Source organism: Poecilia formosa, unplaced genomic scaffold (genome assembly GCF_000485575.1).
Source record: "Poecilia formosa unplaced genomic scaffold, Poecilia_formosa-5.1.2 Scaffold5, whole genome shotgun sequence".
NCBI lineage: Eukaryota > Metazoa > Chordata > Actinopteri > Cyprinodontiformes > Poeciliidae > Poecilia > Poecilia formosa.
In genome coordinates, this window is record NW_006799944.1 from 3,024,101 (window position 1) to 3,043,613 (window position 19,513).

General features: G+C 39.5%; 2 protein-coding genes across 3 annotated transcripts; one reads left to right on the forward strand and one right to left on the reverse strand.

Annotated features, from left to right (window-relative positions):
• Positions 1-679: 679 nt before the first annotated feature.
• ido1 (indoleamine 2,3-dioxygenase 1) lies at positions 680-4,610 on the reverse strand. The gene is made up of 10 exons (XM_007563282.2): positions 4,198-4,610; positions 3,599-3,694; positions 3,403-3,522; positions 3,191-3,309; positions 3,068-3,082; positions 2,877-2,976; positions 2,605-2,722; positions 2,469-2,520; positions 1,636-1,784; positions 680-1,552 (listed from the first exon to the last, which is right to left on the reverse strand). Exons 1-10 carry the CDS (start codon positions 4,288-4,290, stop codon positions 1,173-1,175), a joined length of 1,242 nt encoding a protein of 413 aa, XP_007563344.1. The 5' UTR covers positions 4,291-4,610; the 3' UTR covers positions 680-1,172.
• A 4,079-nt stretch (positions 4,611-8,689) lies between these two features.
• rhobtb2a (Rho related BTB domain containing 2a) lies at positions 8,690-17,471 on the forward strand. 2 transcript variants are annotated; one of them, XM_007563302.2, is made up of 10 exons: positions 8,690-9,113; positions 10,554-10,755; positions 10,864-10,967; positions 11,042-11,227; positions 11,633-12,573; positions 12,663-12,781; positions 14,814-14,964; positions 15,068-15,156; positions 15,428-15,533; positions 15,771-17,471. In XM_007563302.2, exons 1-10 carry the CDS (start codon positions 9,052-9,054, stop codon positions 15,971-15,973), a joined length of 2,163 nt encoding a protein of 720 aa, XP_007563364.1. In that variant the 5' UTR covers positions 8,690-9,051; the 3' UTR covers positions 15,974-17,471. The 2 variants fall into 2 exon arrangements, with proteins under 2 accessions (XP_007563364.1, XP_007563372.1); XM_007563310.2 differs by lacking the exon at positions 8,690-9,113 and adding an exon at positions 9,121-9,313.
• The last annotated feature ends 2,042 nt before the right edge of the window (positions 17,472-19,513 follow it).

The window sequence follows — 19,513 nt, forward strand, 5'->3', positions numbered from 1 at the left end:
ATTGTCAAAATAATTCAAATATGACACAAACATATAATGTAAACAAAGAAATGGATAAAGTTGTATTCAAATGTTGATTTTATTAGGAGAAAAAAATTTATGTCTGACCTATTCAATCGCTTCAATAGACCCCATCTGACAATAAAGTAGAAAAAAAGCACTCAAAAAGCAACACACCATCCTCCAATTTAAAGAAAGTAAAAAAAAAAACATACTTGGGATAAAGTAACGTCTGTCAGTCTGGAAAGGGTCACAAAGCCATTTGTAAGGCCGAACTCACCTCAAGGTCAATGTTCGCACTTCAACAATCCGAAATGACTCCATGGTAGAGTTCCTAGGCTGCAACCACTTATGAACCACTTATGACCAAATGGCCTGTTTCACTTTATCTAAAAAACGTTATGATGAACAACAACATTTTTGGAAGCAGAACAGCCTAAACGAGAATGCCTGGTCAAGAGTTCATGACCATATTCTCAATTGCACTTAGGTTTTGCAGAAGGATTATAATCCAAATCAAACCACCAAATCCACTTCTATGTAACCACAAAACTTTAGACACTTTGGAAAAAACCATTAAGGTTCTATTGAAAATGCAACATTTTCTCTGTGAGAGAGATCAGCAATGTTGGTTAAGGTAATTAACAGACTAAATATTACCAAAGCTCATAATCTTTTCTTAAGGATTTTTCCACACTGACTTACTTTTAACAATGCTCTCTTAACCACCAAACTTCAGGAAGGTTATGTGTGCGTGCTGGCTGCAATTGTCTTAGCTATTTTTTAAGTACATTTGAGCGGAGTTGCACAGCCCATCTTAATCAAAATAAATGACATTCTGTCATCTAATGGCTTAATGTGCTGTAGACAAATGGGTCTGGAGCATTCCTCTGCCACTCCAGGGCAAAATAAAGATGGACTTAGTGGTTTAATTAAATAGCAAGCAATAGAGATGGTTTGAATTAGGGTTTGGACTGAGTAATTGGTTTCCCACATGCTTTACAGATTAGGGATTGTTAACAAGGTAAACAATGTTGACTGTAGGAAATGCAACTGAGATGACTCACTCTTATTTTGACAAACGTGACAATTTTATTAGCATATAAAATTGTGTTCCTACAGCAGAGTTGACTTTATTTATATCCTCATTGATGACAATTCTCGTGAACAGTTTATTTACTTGCCTCGTGCAAAAGGACGTCTTTTGTTTTGTCCCTCACAGTTTTCAGGAAGGTCATGATGCCAGACCCACCGGTGCCCCTCTCCTCCAGCGACGTGGGGGCTCTGCTGACCATCTCCCCCTCTGACTCGTGGCTGTTTTTGCGTAGCTGCCGAGCTTTGGCAGCAGGCACAGTGATAAAGCGGCTCACAACATTGATGTGGTAGCTGCGCAAGGCCAACAGTTTTGACACACAGTCATCAAATGCCTTGCTAAGGCCCTGGTTGGCCTGCTGCTGCACAAAACCCCTCAGGGATGGCTGCAAAGAGATGTCTTCGATCAGTTTCCGGTGGGCAGGTGGCATGTAGTTCCTCATGCGTGTCAGAAAGGCACCTGATTAAAAAGACAAGAGCAACACAGCGTATTGTTATTTCTAAACTTATATCGTCGTTTTATAATTGGTTGAGTTATCTTACGACTTTTTTCTTCATGTTTGACTCCTAGTAGTTCATCAAAGCAATGCAGCAGACTACTTTGTGCAGCGCTTCCTCCAGAAAACTTTACTGGTTCTGTCTGGACGCCTTCATAAACAAGGCCCTTCGGCATACATGGGTTGTCCTTCCACCTGAGGACGTACAGACAGATTTATCATTTACAACGCCTTGCAAACGTGTTCCTACTTGTTAAAGCTTTTAACATTTTCTCAGGTTACAAACACAAATCTTGATTTATTTCAATAGGATTCAACGTGACCAACAAGCGCAGAGTAGCAGATAAGGGTGTCATAGAAAGATAAATATGAATTGTTTTCCATACATTTTATGAGTAGAAATCATAAAAAGATGTCATGCACGCTATGAAAACGAACATACAAAGTTACAATGTGGTTCTTCAAGATCAAAACTTATTCATGTGTTAGAGTGGCCCAGTCAAAGTCGAGACCAAAATTTAACTGAATATGTGTGACCATGTAATCTGACTGAACTTGAGCTATTTTGTAAAATCACACCGGCAAAAGTTTTAGTCTCCTAATGTGCAACGCACAAAGACTTTGAGCTCTAATTTCAGTGGAAGATGAAAAACATGTAGGCCTATCATTTTCCTTTTGCTTCAAACTAATATCTACCAACGTAGCACAGAAAATCCCCCAAAAAACTTCAATGTGTGTTTTGGGGATTTAATATGAGACAATATGACAAACTTCGAGGGATATTGACCTGTTTGTAAAGCATCAAAAAGCATGTCTGAAATTTCTAAGAAGTTTTCAGAGAGCAACCGTGCGTAGTAAAATTCAAACAGACTTCTGTACCCAGACAGGAAGATCCTCATAACGCCGTAAAAGACTGACGGGTCCACATACACTGCGGGGGAAACAACATTCATCAAGCTATTTATGTGTGTGGCCAACTTTCATCTTTTTCATTCACTGTACATGTAATTCTCACCGTGCATTAGTTTAAGTGCATCATTCATGTCCTGTATGGACTGGCCAATGTTCTCCAGTGCTTTGGTCACAGCCTCTGAGTCGCTGCACCTGACACCATTGATGACTGTGGGAATGCTCTGTAATACAGTTGCACAACAGCTTTTGTCTGAAACTTCATGGCTTTCAAATGATGCTCAGTGGTGATTTTTTTCAGTCTCCCAGTCAGTCGATCAGTTACGACAGTATTTTTCACGTGTTATTGGAAGCAAGGCATTTGTGAGTCATCTTCACCCTTATTGCAGAAACTCCTGCAAGCTCCACCAGCAGAGTGACCAAGAAGAAACCTTTGACACTGTCACCACCTGGGAGTCTGACCAGCACCTCCAGGTTGCTGTTTTTAATACAAAGAAGCAAAGAAATGTGTAAATGGAAATATTACTGTGGGGCATCAGTAGAGGAAATTTCAAAGGAGAAATACTCACTCCATGTCAAAAGGTCTTGCATGTGAAAGAAACAAAAAGGAGGATTTTATTTTATTTTTTTTATGTTTTATTAATTTGTGTGGAATGTAATTAAAAATATCTGCGGGAAATGTCTTCCCTTACCCCTCTGGATCTTTCTTCCTCCAGTTAGCTAACGCTGCATCTGCATGGGTGAGAATTGATGGAAGTCCTAAGCGCAGTGACACCTCCCAGTAAGGAACAGCGAGGTTTCTTGGCAGCATCTTTAAAGGAGATTATTGAAAAGAATAACCTCACACACCAACCAACTGCAGAAGTGAAGCGAAATGAAACAGGGAAAAGCCGAACTGCATCACCTCCACTGTATCGTTTTCACCTTCTTGCCACACGTAGCCCATGGTTACCATGCCAAGGACCAGGTGGGCAAGCCTTAACTCTCTGTGGCTTTGGAGAAAGTCGGTGCTCAGCAGAGGCATCTGGAGAAGCAGAACAACCCTGAGCAATTGTTGGCTTTATTGCCACTTTATTGGTGGCTTTATTGTCATCTTTTACCTTGTTGACATGGGAGCGCAGGTCATGACTGTGCACAAGCTCTGGCACACGCAGGGCAATTTCCACCCATGGCTGGTAATAAGGGGGAAGGTTTTCCTGCAAACAGGAAAATTTATAATTGGAACAAATACAAATAAATACCAATTAAAATGGTAAAAAAAAAAAGAAAAAAAAAAAAGAAAACACACACTGATAAAATATAAAAACTTTGACATATTTATCTTAAAGCTGATGTTAAATGCTGATGTGCCGCAAGCACAAAGTGAAGAACGTGAGAACATTGAACACACGTGGTTTGCACCTTGGAAGAAAGGTCCATTCAACAAAAATAAAATAAACATGACCAAGATCAACTTCAACTTCTCCATATAAGTCAGTTTCATTTAATACTTGTTCCACATCACAGTCTTCTAACACATAAAAATATAAGCACCGCTTTTTTGTTTATGTGCATAAAAATAAATCAGTAAGAATGAAAGCTTATATTTTAAAGTTTTTTCCTGAACAGGGCTTGTAAGCAGTCATTAAGATCTCGCATTTCCTTGAGACTGTCTGGATAACAATTAAACAGCATGCAGCATAAAAGTTATTCCACCTACCAGCGGGTCTGGAAGCACAAAGCCCAGTTCTTCTGAAACATAGTAGGAGTCCAGCGAAAAAGGAGCTCCACGCTCTGACTCAGCTGAAGCCATAGAGAAGATAAGACAGGAATGAGCCTCTGACTGTCTGAATGGTGCAGGAGACTCCAACCTGACTGGACTGGACTCTGACACAAGCTTGTGTCATGAACGATTAATGCTTACACAACAGTTACCCCTGACATTTACTGTTGCACAATTCCAAGTAAAGCGTAGCAAATCAATAGCTGTCTTCATTTTGTGAATCATTTAGTAAAACTCTTATCAGCCGTCCTGCTGCTCCTTAAACATCCAAAGCTGAGAAGTTAACCGCAAGATCGATCATAATAATGATAATAACAATAATGATGTGGCAGATTAAATGCTTCAGAAGGTGATTATTTTGGAATTCAAAACCACTAATTTGCAAAGGTGAGTTCATTAGATAAGGGTTTAAAGAAAGAATAAGAAATAATACCTTTATGCTCATTTTAAAGTTTATAAAAAAAAGTTATCAAGAGTCCATTAATCACACTTAGAGCAGTTCTTATCAGCAGTGCTTCCTCAGCACAACAGATAAATGACTAAGTATCAAAAAGAACAGAATTCCAAGAACTATTCAGAGAGAATTGTGTATCAAATGTATTAAATAAGACTTAAGCAAAAGTCTGCATTTCCTCACCATTGGCATGAATATCAGAACAACGTTGGGCAGTTAAGACATTTGCGTCACTCTTTTTACAGGGTGCAATATTTATATAGCACATTAAACCTAAACGATTAGCACTGGGCTCCCAACTTTGAACTTCTTGCTGATTTTTTCTAATCCAAACATGGGCGTTGTTATACACGCAGCTTCAATAATACACACACCTCCATGAGTAGATAGACACTCTTTAGCCAGAGAAACCACTGACTTTTTGGAGTCATTAACAAGCTGCTGTTACAGTTCAGAGTGGATCTTTTTATCAGTTTTTCTTATCGTAAATCTGTTCTACTTTAATGTATTGGTTTTCTGACATGAATATGGCTTTTATGTACAGTTTATAATTTTTAAGTGATTGATTGCCAAGGCCTTCCCAGAAGTGTATAGTTAATTTACTTTATCTGTTCAGAAAGTAGTTTTAAGTGTCTGCACAACGGATGAGAGTGGAAACATATTTTAAAACAAAAGTATAAATCACTGTGTTTTTTCAACAGCCAAAGCTACTGTGTGTGTGTGTGTGTGTGTGCGCGCGCGCGTGTGTGTGCATACACGTGTGTGTGTGTGTGTGTGTGTGTGTGTGTGTGTTTATTGATAAAATTAAAATAACATTTTAGAACTAAACTTGTTAATTAAAACCTTTGTTTATTAGGCAGAGGTTTATTATAAAATCAAAGCCAAAATTAATTAACAAAAAACACAATAGCGAAAAGTGTGTCTCTTTTTGATTAGCCTGTGGATTTATTTTAATTGATCAAGTAGATTAATCATTAGTGAACCAACAGTACAACATTGCTGATAGGCTGCCTTGATGTGCCCTGAATACATCCAAAAGCACAAACAAATTACATGCCAAGTCTGAGCTAGACTGATAGAGCCATGCAGGCAGCGCTTGCTAATTTGTTGCAGTCCTGCTGATTTGTCCAAGTGTCGTCACTGACACTCCAGCAAGGAAAACATCAGTAAACTTGGTTCACTTGGCTCCGAACCATCCTACTCTAGCCTTTTTGGATTTTTTCTCCTAAACTTTTTTAGCCCCACCCATTTCTTTCTCTTTTCTTTTTGGCTTGTTGGCAAATTTAACCCTCTCCTCTTTCTTCTTTTGTTATATTTATTTTTTGAAATTTATATAAAAAACGATTTTAACGTGACATGCATCATAAGTAGATATTAGATCACCTACATTTTGCTCTCTATTATCATCGTGAGAGAAGAAAGAAGAAATGTTGAGTTGCAGCCCCACCTAGTGGAATAAATGGACCACCGCAGGACTTTTAGCACTTCATCTAAAAAATTTATAAAAAATAATAATTAAAAAAAAAAAAAGTTAACCATTAGTACTGTTTTGTGCTCCAGGAATTTTTGAACGGGCTGAAATAATGTCACAACATATAAAAATGTTGAAATGTTGTGTTAAAATATTGATCTGTTGAGGGTTTATCAACTGATCCTTGTTGAAATCGGCTTAACGTTGAAGCATTTCTTAACTCAAAATAAATCTGCTCTCACAGGAACATGTTGTGAATGCCCAGGTATAAAGGTCAACTGTAAAATGCTGTACTTGGTGCTGGAACAAGATTAAGATGTGTAAACGCCAGACTTCAGTCAGTCATTGCAACCTGAACGGAGCACAAACAGATGCTGAAGAAAATATCCTTTGCCTTTCAAACTCTCTTTGCTGAGAAAGATCAATTGGTTAGGCTTCTCTCAACTCTGTCAACAATGGCAGGCAGTACCTGTGAGTGGTAAGTTAGTTTTCTATTTATGTTTATGTTATTTTTATTTCTCCAACATATTCATAGGCTTGGATTCTGGAAATGAAAGCAAAGCTACATTAAGTAAAGTGCAGATCTAACTTTAGTAATTCACTAAATGTCAATTTTACATCTGCTGTTTATTGTTTGGTTTATGTGCCTTTCAGGTAGTAAAAATCATTTTTACATAATTTAGTGTGACTTCACCATCTCTTTTTATGCTTATTGTGACAGTTCTTATCATAATAAGTAAAAAACTACAATCTAAAACAGTGTGAGACTTAAACATGTGTGACGTGATTAAAAGGTCAAAATTATTGAGTTAACAACTTTAGTCTCTTATTAGAGTATGAAAAGCTGAATTTGATGGTATCATATTATCATTAGTTCTGAAGGGGACTGTAATTGGATGTAAAACTGATTATATATCTGAACTGACTTAAGCTGAATTTGAAGTGATTAGTATTCTTGTATAATTCTTGTATATCCTTTTTTCAAATGTAATGTAATGGAGATGGAGATGAGAAAGAAAGGGAGATATGTGGGGAAATATTTTTAAAAGGAAAGAGGGATGGAAAGAATATGAGACAACAACCTAGAAGTCTGCTTCTATACCTGCAGAAAGAGACAAAATGAAACCACAAACAACATATGTATATCAGTAACAACTACAACATAAGACAATACAAGATTATTATGGTGTATCTGACAACACCTGGATCTCAATACGTGTGAGTGTATATGTGTTTGTGTGGTGCATTGTAAGGACAATTTTCCTTGTACATGCAACACTGTGGCGACTGATTGGTCCTCATGGGGACCAAAGCCTGCTTCTCACTAGAAGAAGTGTCTTTTTTGGGTTAGGGGTGTGAATTGAGTTTACGCGTGGTTTAAGGTCAGATATGTATTGCTAATGGTTAGGTTAGCAGCAGCCCTGGGTAAGAGTCAGGGTCAGGCTGTAGAAAGGAATGCAAGTCAATATAAAGTCCTAAAGATAGAGAAACACAATGTATGTGTGTCAGTGGGCTTGTGTATATAAGTTTTCTTGATAAGACTGTTTAATAGTGTGTGGAGAGAAACACACTCAGCACCCAGGACCAGAGGCAGACATAAGATAGAACGAGTCACAGAGACCCAGAGACGCCAACACACCAGCAGCGACAAAAGTTGGACATATTCTCAGCTTCACTCGCCCTCGTATGGACGTCTACGTGTAAAAGCTCGAAATTTTGCACTCACAAATTTCGCCCGTCGCTTGGCTGGAGGAGGGTAAGCATTTGTTGAATGGAGACGGAGAGACTTCCCGTATGTTGAGCCCTTAAAGCCAAATGTTAGAATGTACACTCATTGTGCGTTTAAAAATGGCTCAGAAAATATACCTTACAGTTTGTTAAAAAATGAATTAAATAGTTGTAACAGCTGAAAAATGTGGGGTGGACATGTCCCTGTTGTAATGTGTAATGGGCCCTGCCACTGGGTCTGCAGATCCAAAATAAAAGTAAAATTTTTTAGTTTGTACATTAAATGTTTAGTTTGGGAAATAAATATTTAGTTTCCTAACCAAATGCTTAATTTCCAAGCTAAATATTTAGCTTCTAAGCTAAATAATAGTTTGTGAATTAACTATTTAGTTTGGAACTGTGGCAAATGTGAAATTATTACTTTGAAATAAGAACACCCAAATAAACCAGAATATTGCTCTTATTTTTTCATACAGTGTCACTTTTCAAATGGAACCCCAATAGAAACATTTTTCAGAGAATTAACCAGTTTGTTCTGGCGCACCTCTTCTAATGCAGCCCTGGGCAAACGCCCATATAGCCCTTATATATTAAAAAAAAAAAACGTCTCTGCTCGTATCTTGCATGCATCTTTGGACATGCATGTTTGTTTAGACATGCATGTTTGTTTGGACATGCATGTTTGTTTTCTTTGCTAAAGACAGCCTTGCAAGTGTTATGCGTTCTTACACTATTGCCCTGTATCTGATTTAGGGTTCACAGTGTACCGACTCTATCCGGGCTGCTTCAGGACAGAAAAATTAGATTTGTGCGACTTTAAAGTGGATCAGTGTTTTGTAATGATCCCCTCTTTTTTTTTTTCGTCCCTCTGTGCGCCTGCCTATTATTAGCTACGGAGGCCTTACAGTAAGTGCAAGTTGGCTCCATGACGGTCAGAGCTGCAGCTCTGCAAGCAGCGGCACATTTCAGAGCAGCGGTCGGGCTCCTTGCACTGCGGTCGCCTTTATATGCACTGATCCAGAGGGGCTTTTCACCTAAACGTCAGCGCTCGGTCGGCTATTTTCCAAGCCTCGGTCGGATCACCTTGCCCCGAAGATGAAGCAGAACACGAGCAGCCGTCAGGTGCGAGCCGCATCCGATGGAGCCCCGCTTTCCGACTCGCTCATCGACCAACCTAATGCAGCACTTCCTTTTGTTGCGGTAAGGAGGGCTCGTACGGCATTTGGTATGGCAGCGGAATCAAACTGGTTTTAATCCTTTATCATTGGTTTTGCGCTGGAGTCGCACGGAGCCGGATAAACAGGCTCAGGAGTCAGTGACGGGGCGTTACATAACGTGTAATGCAGCAAAGCCTCATGACTAGTTTGTCTCGGTGGTGGAGGGACAGTCCGCTCCTCATGGTAGGAAATCAACTACTTTATTCTCCTAATATCTGGTGGCGGAGGATGCGAACCGAGAGACTATTTGCATTGTGAATTATGTGTAATATCCGACCTTATAAAAATGATTAATTAATTTGAGAGTTGCGCAGTGTAGTGTTTGCTATTGCAGGAAGGGCATGTTGTAGAGCAATATTTCAGGCGGTGGATCTTCACAGAGGCCCACCTTAAGGTCAAATTGTTATGTGTCTGTGTGTTAATACATTTGAGTCAAGCAGGGCTGCAGCTTGTGTTGCTCATAGGGAGCCTGTTTTATGAATGAAACGAGCTAGTGACTTAAATAGCAAGAAAGCAGCCTTCCTTTTAATACTGGAAGTGGGGCATTGCATGCATAAGAAATTTTCAGTTTTTGCTAAAATAAATAAATGCCAGGAATCAGTCTTTGGAATGACCAAGAGTCAGCCCAAAGACCCAAGATGCTTGAAGAAGAGGATTACTCCTGACCCGGAGTCTAGGCAGCTGAGGTAGTATGAGGGGGGACTCACTTCATTCAGAAAATGGCAGTGTGATATATTAAATATTGATGACCTTTGGCTGCTAATTCTCACAGTTTGGCAAAAAAAATTATTCTGAGATTTAACGTTTAAACCAAGGAACCCCTTTACCGTTGGGGGCCGGTGTCTTGCAGATTTTGAAAGTTTCATCTTGTCTGAAATAGATAAATGAGTCGGAAAGCCTGGCTGGGAAAGTAATTGTTCCATTTGATCCAGATGCATTAGAGCAAGGATGCATCTAAAGGAGCTGACGCTTCTCTGTGACATTCTAAATCTAGTGAATTTGGACAGAGGATATTTCTTATAAAGCTGGACGTTTTGCTATGACAGAACTGACATTAAAATGGCATCACTATTTCCTCGATGGATTTACATTTTCAATATTTTCCAATAGTCATGGAATTTGTAGAGAGCTAAAAAAGAGAGAGATTGTTTATGCTTTCCAGCAAAAGTTTCGCTGTGTGTTGCTTTTAAAGACCGGGATAAACAAAGCGTCCTCTCTGTTTGTCTGCCGGTCACTTTAAGAATCAGTGACGGGAAACTTGTGAATGAGCACAGGGAAGTCACGAGACCGTTCATTGATAGCTCTGCAGGCTGACTGAGCAGTGCAGATGAAAAACAGAGTGAGAGCTCCTATACCATGCAGGATGCCATAGACTTCTGGATCTGAAAGCAGTGTTTTGTTTACGGTTTTGTAATTTCCTCAGGTCCCAGTTGACAGATACTGATATGGACTATGAGAGGCCAAACGTTGAAACTATCAAGTGTGTGGTGGTGGGAGACAATGCAGTTGGAAAGACCCGCCTTATCTGCGCCCGGGCCTGCAATGCCACACTCACTCAGTACCAGTTACTCGCTACGCATGTGCCCACAGTTTGGGCAATCGATCAGTACAGAGTATGCCAAGAGGTAAGTAGGAATGATAAACATTGTTGCAAAATAGCACATCGTAAGTGCCTGTTGTGCTTTGTCTAATTTCCAAAAATGTATGAACATTCATGCTTTGTTGCTGCTCAGGTGTTGGAGCGCTCCAGAGATGTAGTGGATGATGTGAGTGTGTCTCTCCGGCTATGGGATACTTTTGGAGATCATCACAAGGACCGGCGTTTTGCATACGGCAGGTGAGGAACTGCTAAAGGCGATGTTGGTGGGACTCATCCATCACAACTAACCAAAATAATTGTGGCATGTTCAGGTCTGATGTTGTGGTGCTGTGCTTCTCCATCGCCAACCCCAACTCTCTGTACCATGTAAAGACCATGTGGTACCCTGAGATCAAGCACTTCTGTCCCCGCGCTCCTGTCATCTTGGTAGGGTGCCAGCTGGACCTGCGCTATGCAGATCTGGAGGCAGTCAACAGGGCACGGAGGCCTTTGGCCAGGTACTGAGACTTAATGTTACAATGTTTCTTTGAATGCAAGCTTTTCCTATCAAAGAGATACAAATGAAACCAGATATGTGCATATACTGCATAAAAAGTCATCTAACCTTATGGCAAACTATTGTTGGGAGTTTGTGGAAAAATGCTCAAAACGTGTGCTCAAAATGTGTAAACTGCAATTCCTGCTTCTGAATTTGAATAGCAAAGTAATAAAAAAGAAACCGTCTTTTTATTCTGACAATTAAACAAAACAGAAATTATCCATGTAATGCTAATTTACCTAAAACAGGAAAAGTTTAATGTCAGATAGTGAGGAAAAACAGTCTTTTTTTGTTTGTTTTATCAGTAAATAAATCCGATTTTGGTTTCCCTCCTCTCCAATGGTCTTTTTCTCCTCATTTTCAGACCTATAAAATCCAACGAGATTCTTCCACCAGAGAGAGGAAGGGAGGTAGCCAAAGAGCTGGGCGTCCCGTATTATGAAACCAGTGTCGTTGCTCAGTTTGGTGTCAAGGACGTCTTTGACAACGCCATCCGAGCTGCTCTCATCTCTCGCCGCCATCTGCAGTTTTGGAAATCTCACCTCAGAAATGTCCAGCGGCCTCTACTCCAAGCGCCCTTCCTCCCCCCGAAGCCTCCCCCGCCTATCATCACTGTGCCACCTCCCCCCTCCACCACAGAAGAGCACCCGGCCAGCCTGCTGGAGGACCCGCACTGTGCTGATGTCATCCTGGTCCTACAGGAGCGACAGAAAATCTTTGCACACAAGATATACTTGGCAACATCCTCCTCAAAGTTTTATGACCTCTTCAGTATGGACACGCAAAATGAGGAGACTGAACGGCCTCCGCGTGGCCCCCTCTCTGGCAGAGAGCTGCTGATGCGTGCTGCTAGCTTCGATGTTTGCGAGAGCAACGACGACGGAGACAGGGCCAACCTACGGGCGTGCACGAGCGACGGCACCTTGAAGGACTCTGAGGGCGCCCGGCGCGGCAGGCTGCTCTCCTCATGGAGTCGAGCCTTCGTCAGCATTCAGGAGGAGCTGGTGGACGACCCTGTGACGTACACCCCCAGATTCATGACCGTCGTCCACATGGACCTGTCCATCCAGCTCGGACCTTTTCGAGCAGTGCTTCGCTACCTGTACACCGGTCAGCTGGACGAGAATGAGAAGGAACTCATGCAGATTGCGCACATCGCTGAGCTGCTGGAGGTCTTTGATCTGCGGATGATGGTGGCGAACATACTTAACAACGAAGCCTTCATGAACCAGGAAATCACCAAAGCCTTCCATGTACGCCGCACAAACAGAGTAAAAGAGTGCTTGGCTAAAGGCACCTTTTCTGGTGAGAGAACTTTGTTATATTTGCTTCCTCACTGCATTTGACACAGTTATGACTAAGGGCTTACCAGTGTTTCCCTATTGATGCTGCAGATGTGGTATTCAAGCTCGACGATGGGACGATCATGGCCCACAAGCCTTTGCTCATCTCTAGTTGTGACTGGATGGCAGCTATGTTTGGTGGACCTTTCGTTGAGAGCTGCACCAAAGAGGTGAGCCAAGGATAGACTGCATATCAGATGTTCTTTAAAGCTAGTAAACACTTTTCTGTTAAGACAAAATGAAATCATTGTTTTTACCGTTCAAATAAATTGCTCTGCTCTTGTGGAGTCCAGATTGTCAGATTTCTGTTAAGAAAGCCTTAGTAAACAAACATGAAAACCAAGATAAGTCAGGAAGAAAGTTGTGAAGAAGTTCAAAGATGGTTTAAGTTATAAAAAAATATCTCAGCACTTTTTAGAACAGTACCCAATCCATAATCTAAAGAGTTAAAAATGGACAAGTTGGGAAAGAAGAGCATTATTTGAGAGCAATTATTAGTTGTGAAGTCCATTAATGACATTAATAGGAAAGTGGGAAGAAGAAAACCAGTGTTGACAGAAAGAGATAAGAAACCCTGTTAATAGTGTGATGCCAACGTTGCAGATGACACAGCAAACATGTGGAAGAAGGGGGTTTGATGAGACTAAAATTTAGCTTACAAAAGACGATGTGTCATAACAGCTAACATTAAACATCACCAACCAAGAAAGATGAGACTAAATATGAGGCTATCCTGGAATGAAGTTTCTGAAAGCTTGCAGCAGTCTTTGTTCTGGTCTGGTTGGAGGACAACAACAGTAAACAAAGAGTCTTCCACAACAGATGAGAGTACATTCATGTGTTAAAATGGTCTAATCAAAGTCTAGAGCACCTGCTTTTCATAGGTGCTTTCCAGTCTGCCTAACTTGAGCTATCTTCCAAACAAGAACAAGTTATTGACTTAGTGGGGGTGGATATGAAATCCACAAAACTCAGAATTTTAATTGGAAGTGAAGTTTCAAATCATGTAATTTTCTTTCGACTTATTGTACACAATTGTATATTGTGTATATTAAAGTTCCAGTAAAATACATTAAGTTTTTAATGCCTTTAAACTTTTTGTAAGATGGCAAAAAGTTTAAAGGATCTACATACTTTTGTAAGGCACGGCAGGCTGACTTTAGCAGCACTCCACTGGGGAGCTGAGGGATAATTCAATTAGGGGACTCTAACTCTGGTTTAATACTATTAAACTGGCTTTGTGATCCAGACATACTGTAAATCTGTGTGGGAGATACAGTGTGTGTTTTCACTCCAAAGTATAGTGATTTACTAAAAGAAGAAGGAAAAACTTCTCAAAACAAAGATTATATTTCTTAAATCTATTTTTAGATGCACTGACCAATAATCAGCTTTAAGACAGTTTAATTAATGGGATACTTCTCATTTTTGCTTGTGTCACTGCTGCTGCAGGTAAATACATTACATAGTTAAACCCAAAATTATTCATACTTGTGGAAGATTTAGATTTACATCAATATTTATTTATTTATTCATTTATTCATTTATTTATTTATTTATTTATTTATTTATTTATTTATTTATTTATTTACCTAGAAGTTTGTATCTGATGGAAAACCAGATATGCATCTCAAATGATAATAAATCAAAGTAAAAGGAGTGTCTGTTTTGAGAATACAATAATAATGGCATGTCAAAAATTATATAAAGCCTTCTAAAAATGGTATGAACAATGTTTGTCCAATCTATAACATAAAAAAGTTGCATTTTTTCCAGCTTAATTACTAAAATGGAAATCAGTCTTTTCATATATTTTCTAGGGATCCTTTATTATCCTTAAGCATATAGACATTTATTTTTGAGGCTAAACTGAAAAAGCTTTGCATATTGCATTGTGTTATTTTTCTTTTTTCTGCATTATTGCATCATCTGTCGCCATTTCCTGTGTGAACCATTATCTTAGCTCCTATTTCTTTAAGCATTACTCCTTGAAAGGGCCAGTTAGATTTCTGCATAGAGTGAGAAAAAGCCTGTTTCTCACTCTTAGTCCGTTTAGAAGAGACAGAATCTCTATAGACATTCTGTCTATAGAGATATTAGGAGAAATAAGTCCTCTCATAGCAGATGAGCTTCTGGAATTTACAAATCGGCAGAAAATCTGAGCTCGTAAGTAACTCCCCGCCCCGTCTTTCTATTTGTAAGGTGCTGCTTCCCAACACGACCCGGAGCTGCATGCGAGCCGTGCTGGAGTATCTCTACATGGGCAGATTCTGCTCTCGGTCGGACTTGGATGCAATGGAGCTCATTGTTCTTGCCAACCGTCTTTGCCTGCCCCACCTGGTCGCTCTCACAGGTATCGCATTTGCTGTTGCTTATTTCCCTGCACTGGATCGTATCAGAAATAAAGCTGCATGCTTTTTAATTGGTCTCAGACTCTGAAGCGTGTTTCTTTTCAGAACTCTACACAGTAACAGTTTTGACGGAGTCGGCGATGATGGGGACGGATATCGATGGCGATGTGCTGATATACTTGGATATGGCCCAGGTGTGCTCAAGAAACTACTACCAAGAAAAAAAGCATTTACTTTACATCAGTTTCATGCAAAAATGGATACAAAATTTAATTAACTACTGAAAGTCTTTCAAGAAGCAGTTCAGATTATCTATAGCACCATATGGAGAAATATGTTGCAACATTCAAGTGTATTTTCAAAATTGAGGATATTTATCCTAATCAGAGGTCAAAAATCTCACAGTTTTTAGCTAGAACATCTGACGCTGCACTAAAATAACAATCTGACTTTGAATGTTGACAGTTCCACGGAGCCCAGCAGCTGACTGGATGGTGCTTGCACCACATCTGCACCAACTACAACAGTGTCTGCCGCAAGTTTCCACGTGAAATGAAGGCAAAGTCCACAGGTGCCACATTTAGACTGTGCTAAGATTCTGCTGTTGTCATTGTTTTTCTCATTCTTAACTTGGATTCTGGCACAAATGACTGCAAAGAATGAAGCTGCTGAGATTAATATCTTATTTTCTAAAGTCCTTCATTAAAACTAAATATTTTTTCAACTTTTAGGATAACTTGAAACCATCTTCTTAAAAAATCGCTCTACTGAAAATGTAAATTATTAATAAAAATGTATTCTGATGCAGAGAACCAAGACTACTTTGAGAAACATCGCTGGCCACCAGTTTGGTACTTGAAGGAAGACGACCACTACCAAAGAGCACGCAAAGAGCGTGAAAAAGAGGATTACCTGTACCAGAGACGGCAATGTAAACGCAAGTGGCTCTTCTGGAACCTTCCTTCCTCCCCAAACTCAAACTCACCCTCTGGATCATCTGCCATTATTTGACCAGGTGGTAAGGGCGGGGTCCAGTCTGGAGTCCATCTGTATGTTTGCAAATTGTAAAGGACACAATAGAAGACAAGCGCTGATAGCTTGGTATACTCCAAACATTCAGGCAGACTGTTTATCCCCCTGCCTCTGTGGGCATACGCTCCAGGTTTGCAAAGTCAGCTCAGAGTTGTGAATAAATTTAAAAGTATTACTCCTTACAATTTCAGACAAACCTCCGTGGTATAAACCGTCTTGACTTATGGCACAGTGGAACAAGTGCGAAGATCAGATCTCGTGGATTGCTAAATATGCCCTTATTAGAATTTTAAGTTTAATAAATACAAATTTGTCGGCACAGAACTTTCAACCTGCGGCTATAAATAAATACCAATAACCTGAGCTGACAACTAAGTGCTGCTTACCAGCTGTGACAACCAGCAATTCAACAGTAACTCAAGTCTCAGAGATAAAACACTTTGCCCTCAAGTGGTTGTACAATCTGTCAGATCGCATGTTGATCCTGATTTCAAACTGGAGATAACAAAAGTACGGCTTGTCTGGAAAGAGCAAACTACAGTAATTAATTTGGAAGTTTCTATGACGATCATGTCTACAAAAAAAACACATACACAAACACTTCTATTCCTGTTATTTTTGTATGTTTGTTTAACTTTGCAGAATTTGTACAATAAGCTTGCACAGCTTAACTTGGTATCTCTTGACACACGTACCACCTACATATGGTGATCTTTTGGTCTGTGGCTTTTTGCCACAAAAAGGGCTTAAGTTCACATGAATGGATACAGTGTCATCTGACACAAAGGCTTCCTGGTTCGAGTTGCTCCGTTCTTTCAATTGCCCCTGAATGCAGCTATCACCACTGCTATTCTAAATGGCTTTGCTCAACGTGGATTAATAGCACACATGTTCAACTACATGTCTCCATAAAATAGTCCTGTCATTTTGACTGCTGTCATCCTAAAAGGCAACAGATAATGTATTAATCATCAGAGCTGAAGTGATTGTATTGTTACTGTATTGTCTGTGGTGGGAACTTGTTTTTAAGAGATTTGCCCCTTTGAAGGTGATTGGTTATTTGAAATCTGTACATGGCAGAGTCAGTGGGTGTCAGTCGTCGTGTTAACTTACTACTGGATGATCTAATCCCTGCCCTTCAACATCACCACAACCTCTTTCTGAACTCCAGAGAGAAACATATGAACTTCCAGCGGCAGCATACTGCTGAGCAGCATTAGACTGTATCATGCTATGTCAAGACAGGCTGCAGAGGAGACAAAACCAAGACATTTAAGGTCGCTCAATTCAGTTTGTGACTATCAAAGCATCTTTCTGGATTTGTTTTGCACACCTTGCTGTATGTCATTTTCAAGATTGTCATCTACTGTTGCTCTTGATTGTATGATGGGCTGCAGAATGTTTCAGATTTGCAGGCATGGTGCTCAGAGAGGATGGGTAGTACTGTAAATTGTATTAAATATCAGATAAACTCTAATGTACTGCTGTTAACCAATATTGTGCACTGCTGGCAGTGAGCAAAATCTTACTGTATTACTCAGTAAAACTGAAAATAGACTTATGGAAATAGTTTTTAGTTACTGTGCAGCTACTTACATGATGTTTGAAATAACTGAATACTTATTGTGCTGACTTCCAGCTACATCTGTTACATACTTTACTGTACATGCAAATTATATAGGCAGGTAAATTTAACAATGGATTATACTGTATGTAAAATAGAGTTTCAAAGTAAAGTAGATATTCACATATATGAATTATATCATGAAAATGTACGTTACATCCTGAAATCATGCTCTGGTTGTACGAAAACAGACTTTTCATTGCAGCATTAGCTTACATAGTGTCAATTTAAAAAAAAAAAAGTTTTCTTTAATATTGTATGCTATTGTTTGTTCTTTTGACTGACTGGACGTGAAGGATCTAGCAAAAGTCTTTGTACCGCTTTCACCTTTTCACATGTCACGTTGCGACAGGCTTTAAGATATTTTATTGGTATTTCATCCGACAGGCAGCATGACAGTGTCTTTGAGGTGGGAAGAAACTGTCAAAATTCTTCACAACAGACTATTTCTTAAAAGTGTGCGTCTGTGTGTTCTCCCCTTATTCAATACCATGTAGAACCACCTTTATCTGCAGGCACAACTGCAAGTTTTTTTTAGGCTATTTCTCTCAAAGCCTTGCAAATTTTTGCCTTGCTAACATTTAAAATTTGCTATGATCTTAACTGTGCTGTTGCAGCTGTTGTAAGTTGAGTTGTCATCATGGAAGATGATCCCATGGGGATGGTGTGTTCAGGGTTATGTGCAGTGTTAGATTTACACAACACACTGCATTGCCATGGAGTTCAAATTCAATGTAAATTGAACTGGAGACCCTTCTACCACATGCTGGTTCAGGTCCCTACATGATGAGGCAAACTGCAAACAGGACCCCTACAGGCCTTATTAATGCATCTCGTCTGTAAAACTTAGATTAGTAAGATGCATTTATAATAGTTGTTCTGCTGACAAATGCTTCCACCTGAGTTGTTGATCTCTGCAGCTTCTTTGGAGTCATCATTGGTCTCTTTGCTGCTTCTTTGATTAATGCCCTCCTTTCTGTTTGTCAGCCATATCTTGATATATGTGAACTTGTTCCACACTGTTTCCATTTTCAGATTTTGGGGGGGAAAAAAAAAAATATATATATATATGTGTGTGGCGTTAGAGTAACGAGAAGGATATAAATGCATTCAAATTTTGAAAAGCATATGCCATTTTTCCTAACACTTAACAGCCCCTGTTATGTTTGTACCTGCTATGTGGTGGAATGTGAAAGAGGTATGAACACTTTTCATGGCGCTGTACATTCAGACCCCCATAAAAAAAACAAAACAAAAAAAAGAGATAATTTACTTAGTAATAAAACCTTGCTTTTATTTACTGCTGACCTTATAAATAAACACCATAGACAGATTGTTAAAACAGAAAACTTGATAGCTTTTAAAATGTAAGAGTTAGATAAGAGGTGAGGTTGGCGCTCTAAGTAGCAACTTTATGTAATTTTCAGGTTAGCTAATGCAAATTTAAAACGTTTCTTTGTATTTTTATTAATGCTAACATATCTTAGCACATGTTTCTTGATTGGAAACAATGTAGAGCTGAACTTTTGGTAATTCTGGATGTTGTAAACATTTTCGGTTATATTTAGTAGGTTAACTGCTGGAAGGTCTATAATTTTATATAATTTGCCTTGACAGTGTGACTGCACATTTTCATCGACATGCATTTCATTCCTCGGTGCATTGCATTTCTCAGTGATTCTTCTGTTGATGTTTTGCATCAACAACACCTCATGCCTTAATGTACAGTGTACTGTAGTGTATGGTAAAGAATGTAACGTCGTGTAACTGTGGTCACCAACTCGTTCGCTGTTATCTTAAGCGGCCTGGTGCTCCTTGGTGTGTATCTGTAAATGTGCACAACCCATAATTTGGATTTAAAGTCTGAAGTTTCATTAGTTACTCGACTTTGAATA